Source organism: Mchenga conophoros, linkage group LG5 (genome assembly GCF_057382185.1).
Source record: "Mchenga conophoros isolate Kocher_MC1m ecotype Shallow Benthic linkage group LG5, M_conophoros_male_GT1.1, whole genome shotgun sequence".
Lineage (NCBI taxonomy): Eukaryota > Metazoa > Chordata > Actinopteri > Cichliformes > Cichlidae > Mchenga > Mchenga conophoros.
The window spans coordinates 25,469,628-25,489,650 of NC_140530.1; the positions used below are offsets into that span (position 1 = coordinate 25,469,628).

Here is a 20,023-nt window from a genome sequence, read left to right on the forward strand (position 1 = left end):
TAACCCTTTATCTAAGCCCCCAAATCTCTGGTTAACAGCTTTCACACCCCAGGGAACTGATTGAGTGATTTTTTTTTTCTTTTTCTTGAGTTCCCTCCAGTGTTACACATTGAAAAAATGACCATGTCTCACCTGTTTTCACCTTGAATCAGTGGATTTTTGGACTCCTTTTTCTTTCTAAACTTGAATATGCATGCTCGTTTAGAGGCAGCACGGGGATCTGGGCTTTGGGAGCTCTTTGGGGATTTTAGGACCTCATAGCCCAGTGGGCCCCAGTAACTGATGCCCTCTCTGACTTTAACAGATGCATGGGAGGATGAATAATATGGACAGTAAGAGACTATGGCAACAAAGGACAGAGAGAAAAGAAAAAAAAAACAAAGAAAGTGGTAGAAAACAAGGAAATATGTAGAGATACGCAATTGATTAACAACATAACATGAAATTACAGAAAGAAAGGCCAAAAAAATGTACAACAACATAAAAAATTAAGAAAACATAAACATGACAAAAATAATTTGATGGAAACAAAACCTTTCCGTTCTGATCTTATCCTGTGTTAATGCATCTTTAAATTTCTCAACTGCTGCATCCATAGGAGGCATAGCTTTGCCTGACAAAGTGTAATTTGTTACAAATGAAGGTTGAAAGTCATAAAATGTAAATATGTTTATAAATGTCATAATGTTTCATAAAGAAGGACTTAGCGCACACCTGTTCCCATGGACATGAGAGGCACAAAAAGCGAAGCTGTAGTGAAGAAGTGTGGGGTCGATAATGGCCCCATTTTCTGCCCTTTCCAGGAGATCACGCAGGTAACACAGGTGTCTGTGACAACCCCGAACTCCGTTCCTTGCGCAGTATTCATCCAAGACAAACACCTGGCCCGGACTGAACCATCCCTACACCACACAAACACAGACACACAGTGTACTACTCGATAACAACTGACTAAAGAGCACTCACTGTCATTCATGCGACAACGAGCGGAAACAAACTCACCAGGCAGCAGAAGGTGTCGTTGAGCCTGTGGTCCAACGTGAGTCGCTGCATCATCTCAAAAAGCGAGGCGTGGTCAAAGCTACAGGGGTTAGCGGAGATAAATTCATCCATGCCATGTTTCTGAGCTCTGTCAGCGTCTATCCGGCCAAAGGCACAGGGAAAAGCACACGGTTCAGAGGAGACGACATCAGTGAGGCACAGGGCAACAGTCTTCATTACAACACGAGAAACACCAGGGAGGCTTTTTTTTTGGGCTACTTCTAAGGGCAAATTATAAACACTTACAGCTTACATTGTCAACTTGCATTGTGTCAGATAGCGTAAAGAGTTTTCTTGTATTGGTGGATGAGATTCTATCAAACTGAAGCTAAACTCAAAGGGACGAGTGTTTCTACTGTATGTGCATTCATGCATCTAAAGTTTTGCAGGGGAAAAAATCCTAAAAGAGCCAAAAGGTGTTTGGATGAAATGCTGTAAATAATATGTAAAAAAAAATATTAGATCCATTCTTCTTTATGTATTCAATAGATTCTGCCATTCGCGACTGTTGTCACTCAGGTCCTGATAAATATTGACACGTGTGCTAATAAAAAAGGCACAAATATGGCAAAGGAGAAATCATTTGAACATGCTGTAAAAAACAGTTCTAACAAAAGAAAAAAAAAGTTATTTTGAGAAACAAATTCTTAAGATTTGCAGATTTCTCTCTGAATATGGATGCTGAACCTCTACTCGAGCTCTATTGGGTTTTTAATGTTTATCTTGCTACAGTGCTTTTGCCACTAACCTTCTCTGTAACAAGAGGACTTTTCAAAATGTTAAACCTGCTCCCTAAGTGAAGAAAGACATTAGTAACATTAAACAATGACAAAATGAAAAACATGGAATGGAAGTAATGTAAAAATGGGTGTTGAAACCATTAGTGGGATAATCTTTTTTTTCTACCCTCTAAACCAAAACAGTCATTTCTTGTTCTGCAGATATTAAAGCTGTCAAAGAGAAAAATGGAAAAAATGATGGGGACGAAGATGTTTCAAAATAGATAAGAGGCACAGCCATGTCCTCTGTGTGAGTGACAGGTGTCATGTCCGAGAGACACTGACATGAGTGATGATGATTTTGGGGGGTGGGTGAGGGAAGCGGAGACCTGATCGTGGTAGAGCAGGAAAATATTGAATAAAGCACAAGTGACATCTATCAACCTCCAGGTCAGTGAAGGGGGAAGAGGGGAAGGGTTTAATGTGGGTGCTAAAACTTAGCTGAAGTTTGCCAAAAAAGGAACCTGAAGGAAGGTACATTTTAGCAAATTTTTAATCCAATCTGAGAAAGAAAACCTGTAAGACAACAAGTAAAATGTGGACAATAAAACAGGGAAACAGAGCGAAGAGGAGAGGAGGGACAAGACAGGTGCAGTAAGTTATCATGTATAAAGGTAACGCTATGAAAGAAGACAGTGAACGGCGTTACAGATGAGTGGAGCGTTGGTTAAGAGATGATGACAGGATGAAAAAGGATCTGGTTGGTCAGAAAATCTTTCAATTTGACAATAACATGGTGGAAAGTGGTGACAAAGAAAACACTGTGGCAGACAAAAAAGGAAGTGAGGCGTTGAGAAAACATCCAAAGAGTGAGCACAAGGTGTCAGGTGTTGGACTATGAGACACAGAGAGTGGGCTACATTTCCTTTAGTTGGAATAAAAATGGAGTTTAAGTCCAGAAAACACTCAATGCTATAGTAACATTACTATAACTCTCAAGATAAAATAACCAAATTGCCAAAGTAAATATGAGAGTACTTTTGCATACATTTATAAATGATTACATGCTGGAGAACAGTGTGACTTTTCGTAAAGCTTTTAATTATGTCATGCACATCTGCAGACCCATTTTCAAATTTGCAATTTTGATAATTTTTTTTATGCATTCCTCTTTTTTTCCCTTCTCTACGCATTTGCAAGTTGACAATACTTGAATATGTTGCAGTGTATTCATGATCTCTACAGAGCACACTAACAGGCATACCACTACCGGAGAACTCTAATAGGGTAGCAATACAATTTTGGTGCAAGTACATGGGTAAATAGCATGAAGCCGACAGAGGCAAAACTGTATCATTCTCTGGGAGATGGGGGAAATGAATGAAAACTCCTGTATTTGTACAAAAGTATGGACACATGACACAGGTGTTCTCCTATTCAGGCAAACAAGGGCAGTCAAAAGAAATCAAATGAGATTGCTCCTTTCTGGAGGTGTAGTTACCGGTCTAGCCTCTATCTACAGGCCCATCTACTGTAGGAGGAAGGAGTGGGAGTCCGGAGTATTTTATCATAAGACGGGGCGGCATTAGCTACTCCTTGTCTTTGGCATTCAGAATACTCCGCGTACATATTTGCCAACTCTCGTCAAGAAAAGTTCAAAGAAAAAGAATTAAAAGCAATTGAGCCCTCTGAAGTAAAGCATAATTAACATAAACACTTTGGGGAAACAACTGCATACACAGGCTGTCATCGTAATTTATCCATATCTCTATCTTTAAAGAAACACATGTAAACATTAGTCTTTTACAGTTTCGTCTGTGAATCGGGTTGTTTGCAGCTCTTGATTTTGATAAGACATTTACACTAAATATTCTTGGTAATACAAAACTATGAAATCATTTCTTCATGAATAGCACGTCGCATTTTAGCCTGATATCGCTTTACTCTGAGGGGTCCTTCCACCAATAAGAATAAAGAGAGAAGGCAATTATGCAGAAACAACTATGATATCAACTTTAACTATTATTGAGCCAAATAATAATTCCTAAGAATAAAATACATGCATCCTATATTGGCACGAATGGATGCTTATACTTTCATCCTCAGAGCTGAGGTTGTTAAAAACAAAAAGGTTCAACTAATATCTAAGACATGAAGCGAGACGTGAAAAAAAAGGAGAAGAAGGAAAGAAGAGAGAAAAGGACGTTGCATTTGTCAGATAATCGGCGGGGATTATCTGAGCTGTGCCGGCTACAGGGAAGCACTTACCCTTGAGTCCAGCTAGAAGACAGCAGGGTAAGAAGGGACAAACCAGAATAACATAAAGACTAGCAACAAGGCTGGAGGAGAGCAATCACGAGAGACCCTGACCTAGCAGCTGCATTACTTAAGAAGGGTCCAGGCAAAGCATGAAGAAGAAAACACAACTCAAAAACAACAACCTATACCAACATGATAGTTTGTGGGTGGTGGTGTGTGAGTACATGTGAGGATATGTGAACAACAGATGCTGAGGCATATTAGAGAAAGGAAGAGGGAGACAGAAAGCAAGAGAGAGAAAGAGAGAGAGACAGACAGAGACAGAGGAAGGAGACAGAGCTTACGATCCTCATCACTCTACTGCAGTTTACTCTTGGTTATGGACAGCTACTTAAAGAGTTAAGAGCTACACAGTAAGTACTGTCCCTTTGTTTGATTACAGAGCAAACACAAGGCTTACTCTTAAAAGGGACACTGGCAAACACAAACACCTACATTATAAAGGAAACTGTAAAAGGTGGCCCGAATCGTTTTTAGAAGAAAAAGAGACTATGAAGGTGCTGGATGAAATGAAGGTCAGGTTTTTATCACCAACCTCTTACAATTATAGCAACAAATTTAAGCACACTTTAAAGGTGCACTCTACTCGTTTTGCAAGTAATTGTTGTCACTACTGCACTTTACTGTCTGATTCTAATTGCCTTTTGTTGCGCTTGATATTTCCGCTATAGCCAGAAATGGAAGCTTTTCTGCAATGATGTAATTCTTTTTCTACAATTTCCACAAGTCCATCTGTTTTTGAACAAATAAAAAAAAACAAAAAAACGCACCGAGTCGATAGAAACGCCTCACGAGAGAAATTGTCTTCTGTGTTCTGGAGGAGCTGAGTCAGGTCAAGAAAACAACCCTTTTAATATTACAGTCAAGGACAGACGACAAGATATGGGGTTTTCTTTTTTAAATAAAGGCCTTTGATCGGATGTCCTCACACTCTATCATATTTATTTGCAGTATTATGTCAGAAAGCTGTTGCACAGACTAAACCTGTGTTATTTAACATTTTATTGATGTGCACTAAAGCTGCAGAACCTTCATAGCACTCTTCTTTTCCATCCTTTCACTGCAGCAGAGTCAGGAGGGCTGTGTATGTTATGGTCCCAGTGCCATTCAAGACCACCAGGGGGTGAAACATGTACGCGTGGTGTGCCACAATGTTTCAGGGAGGGGAAGGAGGTCTGTGCCACTGTGAGAGGCTTTGAATGGCAACAGCTGGCATCAGAGGAGTCAACTAACCACAAGAACGATCACATACTGGACAAAAAAACCGATGGAGAAACAACATAGAATCTCATGTGACAGGATTTGCATTGAGTGACCCAATTCATGTCTTCTGATACTTTTATAAAAGAGTGGAGTAAACTTGGGGCTTTGCACTTTTGAATAGTATTATTGCAACCCTGAGGTTGTTTTTTTTGTATTTGTATTTAAAGCCAATTAAATTTACATAATTATTCTAAGAAAAAAAAAATCTCATTACAATTGAAAAAGAAATTATTCTCAGCCCAAAGAGTCAAAAGATGCACACAAAAAAGTCGTGTTTGGTTCTGAATAGCAGGATCTATTATTGTGAATTGTTAAGCAGCATGTGAGTTTACATTTAGTAAGTAAATAAGCTTTGTGTTAGTGTTCTCATGGGCAAATTTAAGGTAGTTTAAACCTTTGCACAAGAATAATAAGAACTTAGTGATTATGACTCACTGCATATTAGTAACCACTTGAATAAATACAGATGTTGCTTCTAGATTTTATAGTTACAAAAATATATATTTTTCCCTTCTTTAATGAGGAGGGAGGGGACATAAGAGACGGTCAGAATAGAAGGTGATAGAGATGCCACACTACTGTAGACAGTCTTACCTTCACTTTGCTACCTGACCTGTGGACTGCTTAGAAGTGCAAGTACAGTGACAAATTGGTTAAAATTTTCAACATGAGGACCATCTGAGAAACTGTCTCAGAATAACAGCTGCCCTCGCAGCAGCCATCTAGAGTTGGCAACTGTATTAAAACAGGGCTATGGTTCGGACAAGAGCAGCACACCCTGGCACTGTCAGTCTGAATTCAACCCCAGTAGGCTTGAATGTTCAAATCTTATGTATGGTGACCTATTTAATCTTCATAAAATCTTTGCACGCCATGGCCTACTTCTGTATGATAAGGTCTTTTTTAGGTTGGTTGTTCCTTGAGAACAGACTGATGAAATAGCATGGAATCGCACCTTTACACACTGTGGGAGTGGTGACAATGAGTGGAAGTCCATCAGATGCTGGAGGGATCTGTGAGAGATAAATGCATGTGCGTGCGTGCTTGTGTGTTAGTTCTATCAGCACGTATTGTGACTGCAGTGTGGAGCACATGGCGTGAGACAGTTATGGGTTAGAGCTTTCGCTGCTTTGTGGATGAAAACTGCTATTGCTTGGGTGATTATGTTGTGTTTTGGGCTACTTACAGAACTGAGAAATGGGAGCATCCATTTGGGCTGAGGCACCCCCTTTGGAATTTAGTTTCTGGACCTGAGTGGGTGGGACAGGCTTGTGGGACTGGCCAGTGGCGCGATACATGGCCTGGACCCACAGGATGCGGTCCTGCTCGTCGTCGCTGGCAAAGATCACAGTGTCGCCTTCCTTCACAGCATTGAAGAAAGCCCTGCCACCATCTAAGCCTAATAACGCAAAGCTGGGGATCAGCTGGTAGATATTTACATTGTGTGTGTCTTTTGTTTATGTGTGTGTGAGTATAGGTATGTCCTGGTGTGTATCCTCACCTGGCTGGGGATCACTGTAGTCCACAGTATATCCGTCCAGCTGCAAAAGCTCTTGTGGTTCTGACTTTTTCTCTCGGTAGCTGCACATCGCAAACGTATACTGACTCACCTGTAAAAAGAAAAAAATTGCAGTCAAATGAGTCACAAATAAAATCTTTCTATACAATCTTTAAGCTAGTGATTCTCAAACTGTGACCAGGCCCAACTAGTGAGGAATAAGACCAAATAAACTACTATTTAATTGTTATTAGCGGTTAAAAAATGTGGGATGTAGGATGTTAAAGCTTTTGGGGTTGTAAACTGGGACATGCTAGTTTTATATAAAACAACGACACGGACTCCTGAGTGACATGTGCTCTATATTGATTGGGTAGGCTTACAGGAACCTTTAAGCCAAAACCCGAAACACTGCAATGATCTTAAAAACATGTTTTGTTTTTTACCTGCACGAGGACAAAGAAACGCTTCTTCCAGCGCTTCCAAACATTCTTCCCAAAAGCCCACAGATACCTGTCAAAACATTGTTCACACATGATGACAAAACACAGTAAAGCTGTCATAAAGAACACAAATGCTAACTCCATCTGAAGCGGAGTTTTTTATATTTGATCTTAAGTTATGTGGATTTGCTACATAATAACGAAAAAATAGAAATTAGAAGTTGAAATTCTTAAGAAGTGCACTTTAACTGTTACATGAATAAAATGTGATTAATGCCAAACGCTTTGCATGTGTTAGCATCTTCTAAAATGATTAAATGAAACTACACATTGGCATCCACCAGGGGGAGTAATGCACTTCACAGTACTTTTCCATGGTAGGTGAGTAGAAATGAGGCCAAGGAGCTCAGAGTTGGAGTTCTATAGGAAAGATGTGGAATATAAAAATAAGAACACCACTGCACGTGCTGCTTGACAGTGGGTCGCTTACCCGCAGTGTTTCATGTTCTGTGGTTTGTCCATACGTATGGCCAGTTTGATCTTGAGATCTTGGTCAGGGCAGGCCTTGGTCACAGTCATTTTGTGGAGTTCTGACTGTTTGGGGCTGTTAGGAGTTGGGTGGAGGACAACCTGCACTCGCAGAAAAGTAGATCATTAAATAAAAGAAATTATACATGACCAGGTGGTAAATCTTTGATCTGTACAACACTGAGCAGTGTCAATCAGTCTGCTTGCATGCATTAGTGATTTTGTGGTGTGTTTGCTTTTCAAAAGAAATTTAAAAAAAGGTAGCGAGGAAGAAGAACTGTGCTTTGCTCTCCCTCCCCGAAGAGGGGGGTCTAATCTCTCTTTGCTGAGTTAAAGAGCTTTGAGGAAGCCTGCCAACTCTGCTGCAGTGGGAGATCAAAGAACCAAGGTCACTGCCACTACAGGGACGTCTGAGGCGCCGCTGCCCCGACGCAAACCAGCAACACCACCTTCCTTAACTACCTGTCACATTTACACGACAGGAAAAAGCAGGGTAAAGAAGCGATTCATGTTTCTGCTTTGTTCACGTTTGAGTCATGTTTGAGTAATGCTCAAAGGCTGGAAGTCTCTTGTTAGGAATGAGGCAAGAATTTTTTATCAGTCTACTCTCAACAGATGTGCAGCAGTCAAATTCAGATACAGCACAATGTGAAAATTTCAAAATGTGAGAGCCGTTTGTACTTTCAAAGGAGCTCATGGAAAAAAATAAAAATAAAAAAAAATACTGGAACTAGAGCAAAATAACAAAACCCTATTTATAAATCGCAGTCATGTGACGGGACCCTGGAGACTCTTTTGAGCGTATTACAATCAGAATGATGCACAGCTACATAAATAAAACTGCTTTGAGTGACTGTGCATGTATTTCTATAATCAAAACACAAGTTTGCACTATTTTCATCGCTATGTCAACATCAGAGTGTTAGTGCGCTAATAAAACAATAAGCAGAAATGTTACCCGGCCCAGTTCTTTGTCTTCCAGTGCCAGCACCCCTGTACTCTCTGTAAACAGCTTCACCTTGACAGCAGGCAAAGGGTGTGTAGTGGTGAAGTCACCTTGGGTCCCCCAGCTGAAACAGACAACAAAAAGCACTCCAGAGGTTAGTTTCCATGACACCACGGTGAGTCCATGTTCCCATCAATTGTCATTTTTAATTGCTAGTCAGTCTGGGAGACAGATTTCACCTTAGTTGCAGTATTTTATATGTAAATTACACCGAAAATGTCAGTAAACAATTTCAAATCAAACCGTTTTCAGATGCTTTTTGCTTTAATCAAATAAATTCAGCTGAGCCTCCTGGGACTGAAGCATACAATGCAATGTTTATGCACACAAACACTCCAATCTTTTGTATCACAGGAGAAAGATAGAGGTGGTCTGATTGAAGGAATTAAAAAAAACAACGATTACGGCAAAGTCGCATGAACTTACAGTAAATCAAAGTCAGGATAAAACAAACAAGATAGCAGACACAATTTATTTGTTCTGACTGTTGTTCTCTGTCAGCAATAAATAAACAAACAGTCAGAGACCAGAGAATAGTCAAAATCAATGTATCTTTTCTACTTGATTTTTGTGACTCAAAAGTAAGACAAGGATCTTTAAAACGCTTAAAATCTATATAGAGACAAACTGCAACTGCAATATTTTTGGTACTGAAGATTTCTCGAGTCGATTTGTAGTCTGTTGATATTGTGAGAAGTATCAATTTATCAGTTGCAGCCGAGTGGTCCACGTGGAGAGCAAAACAGGAACTTCTAGCTGTCTTTAAAAGAACAAAACAAAACGTGTCCTCGTTCATATTTGTATTATAAATAATTCATCCACGGGAGGGATTGGAGCCAGTGAGAGGCAGTAAACACTCTAGACAAGTTGTGAATCAATCTATAGTCCATCATGACTTGTTCCAGCCAGACTGGAGTAGTCTGGTCACAATGAAAGTTGCATACTTGAAACACAAAGAAAGAAAGAAAGAAAAAACAATTAAATTTACTTCAGTATCTACTGGTATCAAAGGTGTCATTTAGTTATTACCATTTCTACCAGGACAGTAAGTAAACTGACTACATATTAGCCCTAGACACTGACAGCATGTGATTTCCAGCATTCTCCACGTTTCATGGGTGTGCAACATTTGCAAAATGTGCACAGCAGCCAGGCAAATACTTTCACGCACACTTACAGCCATCACAGCCACACACTAACATGCCATTAGTGTAGTAGCTACTCACTGTAAGTGAAGACACAAAGTTCACCAAAGTAAACTGCAAAGGAATCACCAGACAAACATTTGTAACAACAAACCTAATTAGACCCTTAAATCACCCTCACCCAGCTGAACATGGACAAAGAAGCAACAAAGGCAAAGGGACTTCAGCGATCCAGAGCTTATAGGCAGCCATGAGCCAGCAGCCTCAGTGTGAGCTGTACAAGGATCAAAGCAGTTTCAAGGTATCTGCTGATACTTATACACATACTGGAAAATTAAGAAAATTTAAAAAAAAAGTCTGACATCTGTTTTGTTGCATAAATTCATTGCTCCTGCTATTGTTTGCTAAGCTAAAATATGTGAGATAAAGGTGGCTGTACAGCAACTCATCTTCATTTAATAGAATAAAATAGAGCAGAATAGAATAGAATAGAATAGGACTTTTTTAATCTCTTGGGGAAGTCCCCTCAGGGACATCTTTCCCAAAGCATAGCACTATATTTTCAGTTGTTTTATTGAGAAAATAAGTTATTGCATTAAGAGAAATTAGATGTTGTTTTGCATATGTTGTCATTTACAGCAAAGAAAGGCAAAAATGACTATTGACAGGTCACACTTAGGAAAGTTGGGAATCGGCTAAGAAAATATCCTAATACAAAGAGTGTTTTAAAACAGTAAGTATAGTTGAGGTTAACGCAGCGCACTACATCTTAGTGTATATATCTATATATATGTAGTTTCCCATGTAGGCTTGAAACTCATTACTATTTGCAAATATGTTCAATTTACTAGCAAGGCACCATTTATCAATAGACTATGTAAGATCTAGGTCTGAGACTGTGCTTAGGGAAAGGCCTCACTGGTCAGATACCCCTGGTACCAAACTGAGAAAGAAAGAAACAGGTTGAGGCAGGTTGGGGTAAATGAAAAGTAATATACATGTAAGTATGGCTCTATTTCTGAACTTCTAAGTAACTATATCCAACTAAAACTGGTTAGTGTTGTGCATATATGCCCTAGAAGCCTACAGATGGATGTCCGGGTGTTGGAGGATCCGAAATAGCAGGAAGCAGTCCAGAGCGGCAAAAGCAGCTTGAAGCGATGTGGGATTTTGCAGTGTTACTGTGAGGGTGTGTTTGGTACAGTATATGATGTGAGGAGTGAGAGTGAAGTCTTACAGCTCACTTCTGAAATAGCTCAGAGCTTTTGCTTCATTAGATATCTGTCAGTGACTCAACATATTTGCCTTAGGCTATGGCACTAGGATACTTCACCTGTATGTATCGTTTAATATAATAATTAGGCACCATGTTTTGACAGGTAAGGTAATGTATGAGACTGTATATCTGATTCTGCAGAATTAGTTTTGAAATGTTTAGTTTAAACTGCCATTCATGAGTGTGGCAGTGTTTACAAAAATATTAAAATAAGCTATCATTTAACAGCAAGCCATTAATATCAATCTGGAATCTCACCAGCTATGCTATGCACAAGCAAGAAGAATGACAAGAAACTAAGCGGTTTGTTGCAATCATAGGATACAACATATATAAGCCTCTGTTATCTCTCATTGTCATCTATAGCTGCTAACGTGCCAAAGCTGCCTCATGAAGCTTTAGCAATACAACATGAATACCACGCTCTAAGTTCTCACTCTGCAGCAAGACACGACAAACATGGTGTCAGTTTCCAGTCTAGAAAAGGATTTTTTTCTTGTAAGCATTTCTAACATTCATAATTAATTGCCGCTTTATGTACACAAAGATGTTGCAGACACAGCATGTAGAGGAAGAGAAGAAGAGCTGGTGACTGACAGTGAGGAGTGACTGTGAGCTGTGTTGATTTCAGATGGAACCATTGTACCAGCATGAAGGTGACCTTGTGGCTTATTCTAAGGTCTATTAATGGACGTGCAAGCGCTACCCTCCTGCAATTTTTTCCTACAAAATATGATACAACTATGTGCTTGCTCAAATGGGTCAAATGAAAAAAATCTGAGTTACAAAATTACGAGAGAATTAAATGAATGTCAAAACATTTATCGGCTCATCCGAGTTAAATCAGAACCACGATAGTCAGTTCAATGTCAGTCTGAGCACATGGCTGCTGAACACATCCAATTATTGTATGCAAATATCCTGCAGCAGTCTGTACATTAACACATTTATCTCATATAGGTCTTTGCAATGTTTTTTGTGTATACTTGTTTGTGCTGCATATAAGCAACCGCACACGGTTGTGTTTTAGTCACTACAATAATTTCTGGGAGGCTTACCCTAACCTAAAAGCAACTTTAATGTGTGGGTTCCTCACAATAGCTGTAAATAGCTTTATGTCCCCACAACATATGGAATATGCTGGAATACACACACACACACACACATTACCCTTGCCTTGTTCTCCTCTAATCCGTCCCCTCATTCATGTCCTTCCGTCTCTCTTCATAAAATGGTTCTTAAATTAAGGAGATCAGAGGAAGACATTTGGGCCTTAAAATAGCTCAAATTTGCATGAATGTTTCATGGACATTTATCTTGTATCTTGTACTGTGCAGTACTGGTTAATTAGAGGAAAAAGGGTAGATATATTTAGCAGCAGATATATTTTTCATCACCACCGTCATTGTTGTTAATCGAGTCTAATGAACTGGTAACAAGAAGGGAAGCAACGGAATGATTTAGGATATGTACAAACCATGGGGAATTTCACAGAAGGGAACTATGTTATGCCATTTTGTATTTAACATGCTATGGGATTTTAACAACCCTCAACCAGTCAAAAACGTTGGTTTCAGCTGTAGATCATAGCTTACTCCAGCAGCTTTAATAATAAAGATCTGTGCTGTCCCATGAGTCTAGAGATTTACTGTTAAGACAAATTTTCCTTAAACCCACTTTTATTAAAGGTGGAACATGCATTAGGTTCTATATGTGTAGACTTCTACAAAAGCAACCCCCTCCTCCACCCAGACAAAATCATTACTAACGGGTCACCAGAAGTGTGTGGTCTCTGATACTTTCAGTTCCAATTTAAAATCAAAGAGAAACACAGCATTTCTGCTTCAACTTACTCTGGAAAAATGATAGGATACACAGCTGTGCTTACACACACCTTTGTCCCAACTATACATTATACATAATGATGCTAACATGAATCTATAGCATCTATAGTACGCAGATTGAATTTAATATAAATCTAATAAACATAATAATATTATTTGAGTACATCAATAATATAATGGGCTAAAAAATGCCTTGTTTGGGAAGCTACTGAGAATCGCCCTGATCCATCAACAGAGTGCAGCCTGGGCAGGTCCACTCACTTGACTCACTCAGTCTGGCTTGAATGACACCACTTAAACACACTACTGAATACAAAGAAAGATAATCAATAAAAATGATGTTTCTTTTGTCTATCTGGGAGTGACAAAAGAAAAAGGCGAAAGAAGAGGAAGAGGAGAAAAAGGTAAGGCAATTCTGAATGGCATAGATAATAACGAGTAGATAGATAATTTATAACACAATGAGAATTTTTGTCTAGGGCTCCCACAGACTCTAGACTTGCTGCTGCCCATCAATCCCGACGATCGTCTTCAAAAACATAAGCGGTATGCATCGAAGCATAATGTGAATGCCAGGATACAGTGTTTCCCTGTTCCACTGTTTATTTTCTAAATGTGCAGTCCCCCTCCCCAAGCCAGTACAAGTGTACAGAGTCTGAAGAAGACTTCATTAAAATTGCAAGACAAGACGGTCTATGTCTCTGCTCTGCATTCACACAAAGTCTAGTTATTGAGAATCTTTTTCACAGGGTTATGTAAAGGTTGTGTGTGCTTTAAAAATGACTGCTATGAATAAAAGAATATCAAAAAATATGTTTAAAAATATATCTCTTGTTCTCGCTATTGATGCTTGCACTTCTCATTCGCTTTCTATCTTCCTCAACTGCTGTTCACTTTCTCTCTCTCTATCTCACTGAACCAGGAACGAAAGCCTAAGTTTGAATGTTGCATTTCTAGATAATACCCCAACAACTGCTGCAAATCATATAATCATCATTAAGTGCAGGTATTTTCCATATATAGGTGTTTGAGATCTGAATTTCCTGCCCTGGTCCAAAAAAAGAAAAAAGGTTTCAATTGAGAAAATAAGCAAACTCATGTTTTGGTAAACTTCACAGTGCTTTTCCATTTCCTTTTAATGCAGTCATTTACATACAAAGTGCCTGTGAAAGAGAATGAGGAACACTAGAGAGAACACCAAGAAGCCACTGGGTTGTGGGAGAGTTTAACAGCATACGTTTAGAGTATTTTTCTCAGAGCCAATTAATTTCTCAAAGTGTGGTTCAGCATGGATCTTACATTACACTTCGTGTTACCATTACATAGTTTTGATCGCAAAGCTCAAAACCACAGATGGCTCATCTAAAGGAAACAACAAAAATCAATTATTAACACTTCATTAACATTCATCTTCCATTAAACCAGAGGTTTGACTTCAGAGATTCCTCAGTAGGCATCAGTGCCTACGCTCTACTGATTTGAGTTACATTATTAAGGTATTTGTCATTCATATATATGCATGTGGAAAACCATGCAGGTGCGTGCTAAGGCTCTTACGTTGGCTTGGATGCCTCTGCCTGGTCAGTCTGGAGTTTCTCGCCTCCCTCCACCTCCATGGTGCAGTAAACAATCCTGTTTGGAGCCAGTGATTTCAAGCCCTGCACTTCCATGATCACCACCTGGGAAGCATAGACACCTCAGTGGAGGTTACTGATGTAAAGCGATTTATCTGAACGGAGTTTAAAAAGTCAGCATCTTATGAGCAGCTAGCAGTTCTAGGCAGTAATTTTTCGAAACAGTATGCCAGCCACAAAGACGATTTAAGCTTACGGCCAGTGCCCTCGTTGTACAAAAATGTAGATTGTAGTTGATTTTTTTTTTTTTACTGGAACAGGCTGTAATAATTTCAGATTTCCTTCCAGTGAAGTATAACTCTCTATCATCAAAAGTGCTAGTAGGAATAATCTGTCACATCAGGTCTTATATTCACTCTTTAATAACTCAATATATAACACAATATAGAGATAACACTGCCAGAGGTAACTCTTAAATTGTAACCATGAATTTCAAATGGGAGAGCCAAAGGCAGAAATATGTGCTGGCAAGACAAGAGTTTACTTAGCAAAAGTAATTCTTAACTTTCCTGTATATTATGCTGTTTGTTATCTAGGCATCTTGCAGATTTTGCTTGGGGGTTTGGGGGTGGGGGTGGGGGGTGGGGGGGGGTGCACTCAAAAAAATTTAAGGAACACTTAGAAAATGCATCAGATCTCAATGAGAGAAATATCATGCTAGATATCTTTACTGATATGGACTGGATAACGTGTTGTGAAGAAAACGATGCCACATGGTTTGATGAAAATGGAAATGATCAACAAGGGGTTGAATTTAAAAACACCCAATAACCAAAGCCAAAAATGCTGCAGCAGGCTAATCCATTGTGCTCAAATTTCATTGCAGCACCAACATGATAGTTTCCATGGCTTAACAACATTGCGGCATGCTCCTAAACAGCAGACGGTGTGCGAGGGGATCTGCTCCGGGATCTGGGATGTGCAAATCTGGAGGAGCTGGACTACCTGTGCAACCTCTACAGGGCCCAAGTATCGCCTCATGCTGCCAGTTGTGACACTAGCCTTAATCAAATGCAAAACTGGGAAATAAACTGTAAGAAAACAAGAGGAGGGAAAATATAGTGTCCTCCACCTGTAAAATAAGTCCTCATTTGGGGGTTGCCTCATTGTTGACCCTCCAGTACAATTTCATTAACACCAAAGCAGCTGAAACTGATTAACAACCCCCTCTGCTACTTAACTGATCAGATCAATATTCCAGAAATGTAATTGCCTTGATGATGTACTCTGATTACAAGGTGTTCCTCTAAAAATTTTTTGAACAGTGCATGAAAATCTTAACATCTGCTCTTTCTATGTACTCAACGCAGGAATCAAGTGACTTGTTGTGTATCACAAGTGATTCCACCTCGAGTTTCTGAAGAGGTGAATTCTTTCAGCGATTGGAAATAAACTTGGTGCTTTACCAAAGACCTATCACAGTGCCACCTCACAAAAACACATACTTCTTTTGCTACTGTGCAAATAATTTCAGACTTCAATCTCTAGAGTGGTGTGCCAAATTGTTTGTGAGCAAACAGAAGAAGCAGGGTCTTATTCTTCTGCACATTATGTACTTCCTGATTCCAAAATAGCACCGCATCATAAGAAGTGAGGTGCGATAGCTCCCTGTTCCATGGTAATAGCTCATCTCAGACAAGCCGATAACAAGATGACTCACATTTACCTGCTCCGTTAAGGAGCAGGTAAAAGGGGGTTTTTGTGTGTATGTGTTTATGCCAGTCTGCTCTTCGCACGGCGTCTGTTCAGTCCCCTGAACAGGTCTGCTGTGTGTTTCTATACTTAGTCTCAAGTAGTTGATACAAGTTATGAATTAAAAGTTATGTTGTAGACAGATGCAGTTTTGCATTTATATGACAGTTGGCTATATGTCAGATATCCATTTCACAATACCATCATCGAGGTGTCTGATTAGTCCTAGACTCATTCTGACATTCATAAAGAGCTGGCTCGAAAAGGAAGAAGATACAAGGATGTCTCTGAAAGAGAAGTCCTTGTATCTAATTCAACAGGCTATTACCTGCTTTATTCTCATAATAGCACAATCAGATGTCACACTGACTTAATAACAAGTAAATTAAAGACTATTTAATGTCAGCTGCATCAGACACTTGTGTTCTCACATGCATCTCCGTAGGGTCTATCCCTAAACCTTTCTAAAAGTCTAGAACGGTTTAAGGATGCAGCGAATGTGTCAAAATAGTTTATTTTCTGTAAATATCCCTACTTCTTTTGAGTGCCTGAAACATTTGTACAGTACTCCATCTCAAAACCATCGAAACTTTGTAATGCTTGTGATTTTCACATATTGATCATCACACACTCATATCTAGTATCTAATTACCTCTAAAGTAAATGACAGGACCACATCAGATTTGGACAGCGTGTTCTCATCCTCTTGGCCCATATCGATGATAGAGGTATTGTGTCCCCGCTTCAGCTTCTGGAGTTTAAACTCCCCGCCCTTAGACACAGGCATGCTCTCCAAGTTGGCCATCAGCTGATTCACTGAAGACTTGAGTTCCTCGATGAACATGGCCTCCATCTCTTTAGATACAAATTTGGGGAACTTTCCACCCTGTTGACAAAAATATAAAAAGGCTCAGAAGAGAACTACAAGTCGGGTAAAATAAAAATGATAAAAATATCAAAGAAAGGTTCATTTACGTCAGTTTAATTAGTTTCCTATAGCAATGCTAATTATGTGTAAAGTAAATACAGCAACATTTGTAAATACTGCCCATACACTACTCTCTTCCACTACGATGTTTATAAAAGTTACACCATATTGGCAACATATTAACTATATAACAAAGCATGAATTCCCCCGCTGAGTCTGACTCACTCTGGCAATCTGGTCTGCCATCTGAAGACGACCATCCAGCTCTCGTCTGATCTGTGCAGCCTGCTCATCCAGGTTGTCCAGCTATTGGTAACCAGAGAAAAGCAAGTCAGTTGAATCCCACTAGGTATTGCAATGCTTTAAATGTGAAATATTATCATTATTGTTACTGTTAATAATGACTTGTTTAGGTTGCATAGGAATATAGGTATTTAGCCAGTTTTGTTGGAATGTCATGGCAACTGACGAGGTGCACGTACGCTCATGAGGAACCAGGCAGGACCTGCACGGCATATTGCTCTTATTGTATACAGCCAGATAACAGTTGTTGGTGATAATACACAGAGAACGGTAGTAAACACAATGACATATAGCACAATAAATTTGATATGTTTATCAGACCTCGAGGGCACATGGTCTAAGGAAACAATCAACACTGATACAGCAGGAACACATATATTTCTCATTTCACGCAGTCTTCCTCCATGTCACGCGCTGCCACATACATTTCCTACAATGTAATTTGGGCCACAACAGTTAAGTGAGATTAGAAGCAAGTAATGCCACCTTGAACTGCTTTGCCTTGGACAGAAAATATGAGCACGTTACAGAGATCTGGTAAGCTCCCTAGATTTTTATTTTTAATTTTATTATTAAACTCTCAGATTTTCACTTCAGGAACAGCTGTTGCTGAGTCAAGTCACATGGCCCGAGGTCTTATGCTGGTCTTATGCTCCCTGTGGAGTCACATAAGGCGTTGCTTTCAATGACTCAATTTGAGTGAATGAACTGTGAGGCTGTAGACTTGGGACTCGGACTCAAGTCGCACTGGATTCGCAAACACAAGGACAGTCAACTTGACTTGGTGTTGCTAAAATACTGAAAAACACTCTACTGAATGTGGTTTTGTCTTTGAGCTCTGGCAAGCTGTCATAAATAATTAATGACATAACAAAGATGTGGGCAACATCGGCTCACGCACACTTTCAGCTGCAGATGCTGGAGGCGGAACAAAGAAAACTCTAAATTTAGATAATTAAATTTAAGGTACTGGATAATTATTGAGAGGCCTTTTTTTTTTTTAGCAAGTATCTAATTTATCACAAGAAACAGAATAAAGTAAAAGTTGTAAACAAAAAAGCTACTATTACTAAAAAGTACTGCGACACTGGTGGAGCTGTTGTTTATTGTACATGGTACATAGATTGGTTCTTATAAAGCACCTTTCTACTCTACCTGAGCAATTGAAGACATGCACATGCCTTTTTCACATCCATTCAAGCCTAAGTGCCTTCTAACATTTACACACATTCACGCTCTGATGGATGCATCGGAGAGCAGCCAGTATCTTGCCCAAGGATATTTGGCATGCAGACTGGAGCAAGGGATCGGACCACCAACCTTCCGATTACTAGTTGAACTAGTTTATGGGAATACAGCATAGCAACTGCGTGGGCGCTCATTTGGTTACAATTAGCTGTTCGGGGCAATTGTTTGTATTTTTATTTATTAATTTATTTTTTCCATTATGACACACATCCTTTGCTATTACTGCTCAGCCCACTCTCAGTACATCCAATGTTAATGACGCATCCATTTTCTTAAACACTGATCCAATTCAGGATCATAAAGAGGCAGGAGGGTATCTCAGTATTGCTCCCTGAACAGGTGACAAGTGTATCACAAGGCTAACACAGAGATGCTAACATTAACACCTACGGCCAATTTAGAATCACCAGTTAACATAACAAGCATGTGGGACACCCACCCCGGCTGTCCACTGCATTAAAACTCCAGGAACGTCCTGCTATAAAGTGACAGCACTAACCACTGCACCACTGTGCCACCATTAATAATGAATTACCAAAATCAGTAAGCTGCTGCTTTCTATTGTTCTAGCATCCCAAATTAAATACACGAGCTTGGGTCATTTGTTTAATTGAGTGCTTTCACTCTTATCGCAGGTTCATTCACATTATAGCTTTTGGTGTAGATGTGCCATGGTCAAGCTGCACATTTCAAACAGCTGATCTTAAATTGATGCCTCGGGAAAGGCTAAGCTGGGTGGGCCAGAAGAAATGACAACAACAGTGATAAAGAACAGCTCTGTCTTGAAATGAGCCATCCAGAACGTTTTCTGGTGCACAGGATCAAAACGAGAGATAACGCAACTCATTTACAATATTTGAAAAGTGCCTCGACTGGACAACATTAGATGCAGGCCTGACATCTGTTCGCCTAAAATTTGCCCCAGAGTAATGATAAGCAGAGAAATCTGCGTCTTTCTTACATCAATAATGAATGAGAGTTTTATATTAGCTGACACGAGGATGTAGTGGAAATGGCTGATGTCTTTTTCATGCACTGTGCTTCTGCATGTTTCACTCCTTCAGTTATTCTCTCAGCCAAAATGTCTCATTCTTGTCAGATTTGATGTTGTGACTCACCAGTCAGCACCGTTCCCA

The 20,023-nt window shown here is 39.6% G+C and overlaps 1 protein-coding gene across 12 annotated transcripts in view; it reads right to left on the reverse strand.

Moving 5' to 3' along the window:
- LOC146574665 (calcium-dependent secretion activator 1-like) overlaps window positions 1–20,023 on the reverse strand; it is a 66,487-nt gene that overhangs the window by 20,807 nt on the left and 25,657 nt on the right. For 5 of the 12 annotated variants that reach the window (XM_085274519.1, XM_085274518.1, XM_085274517.1 and 2 more), the window contains exons 4-14: window positions 17,562–17,642; window positions 17,061–17,294; window positions 14,640–14,761; window positions 8,770–8,881; window positions 7,774–7,913; window positions 7,287–7,353; window positions 6,844–6,952; window positions 6,529–6,741; window positions 1,003–1,139; window positions 715–902; window positions 133–291 (exon numbers count right to left, since the gene is read on the reverse strand). In XM_085274519.1, the coding sequence (XP_085130645.1) occupies window positions 133–291; window positions 715–902; window positions 1,003–1,139; window positions 6,529–6,741; window positions 6,844–6,952; window positions 7,287–7,353; window positions 7,774–7,913; window positions 8,770–8,881; window positions 14,640–14,761; window positions 17,061–17,294; window positions 17,562–17,642 (1,562 nt within the window). Of the gene's footprint in view, window positions 1–132; window positions 292–714; window positions 903–1,002; window positions 1,140–4,028; window positions 4,041–6,528; window positions 6,742–6,843; window positions 6,953–7,286; window positions 7,354–7,773; window positions 7,914–8,769; window positions 8,882–14,639; window positions 14,762–17,060; window positions 17,295–17,561; window positions 17,643–20,023 lie in introns of all 12 variants that reach the window. The other 7 variants (XM_085274526.1, XM_085274523.1, XM_085274522.1 and 4 more) reach the window with 2 other exon arrangements.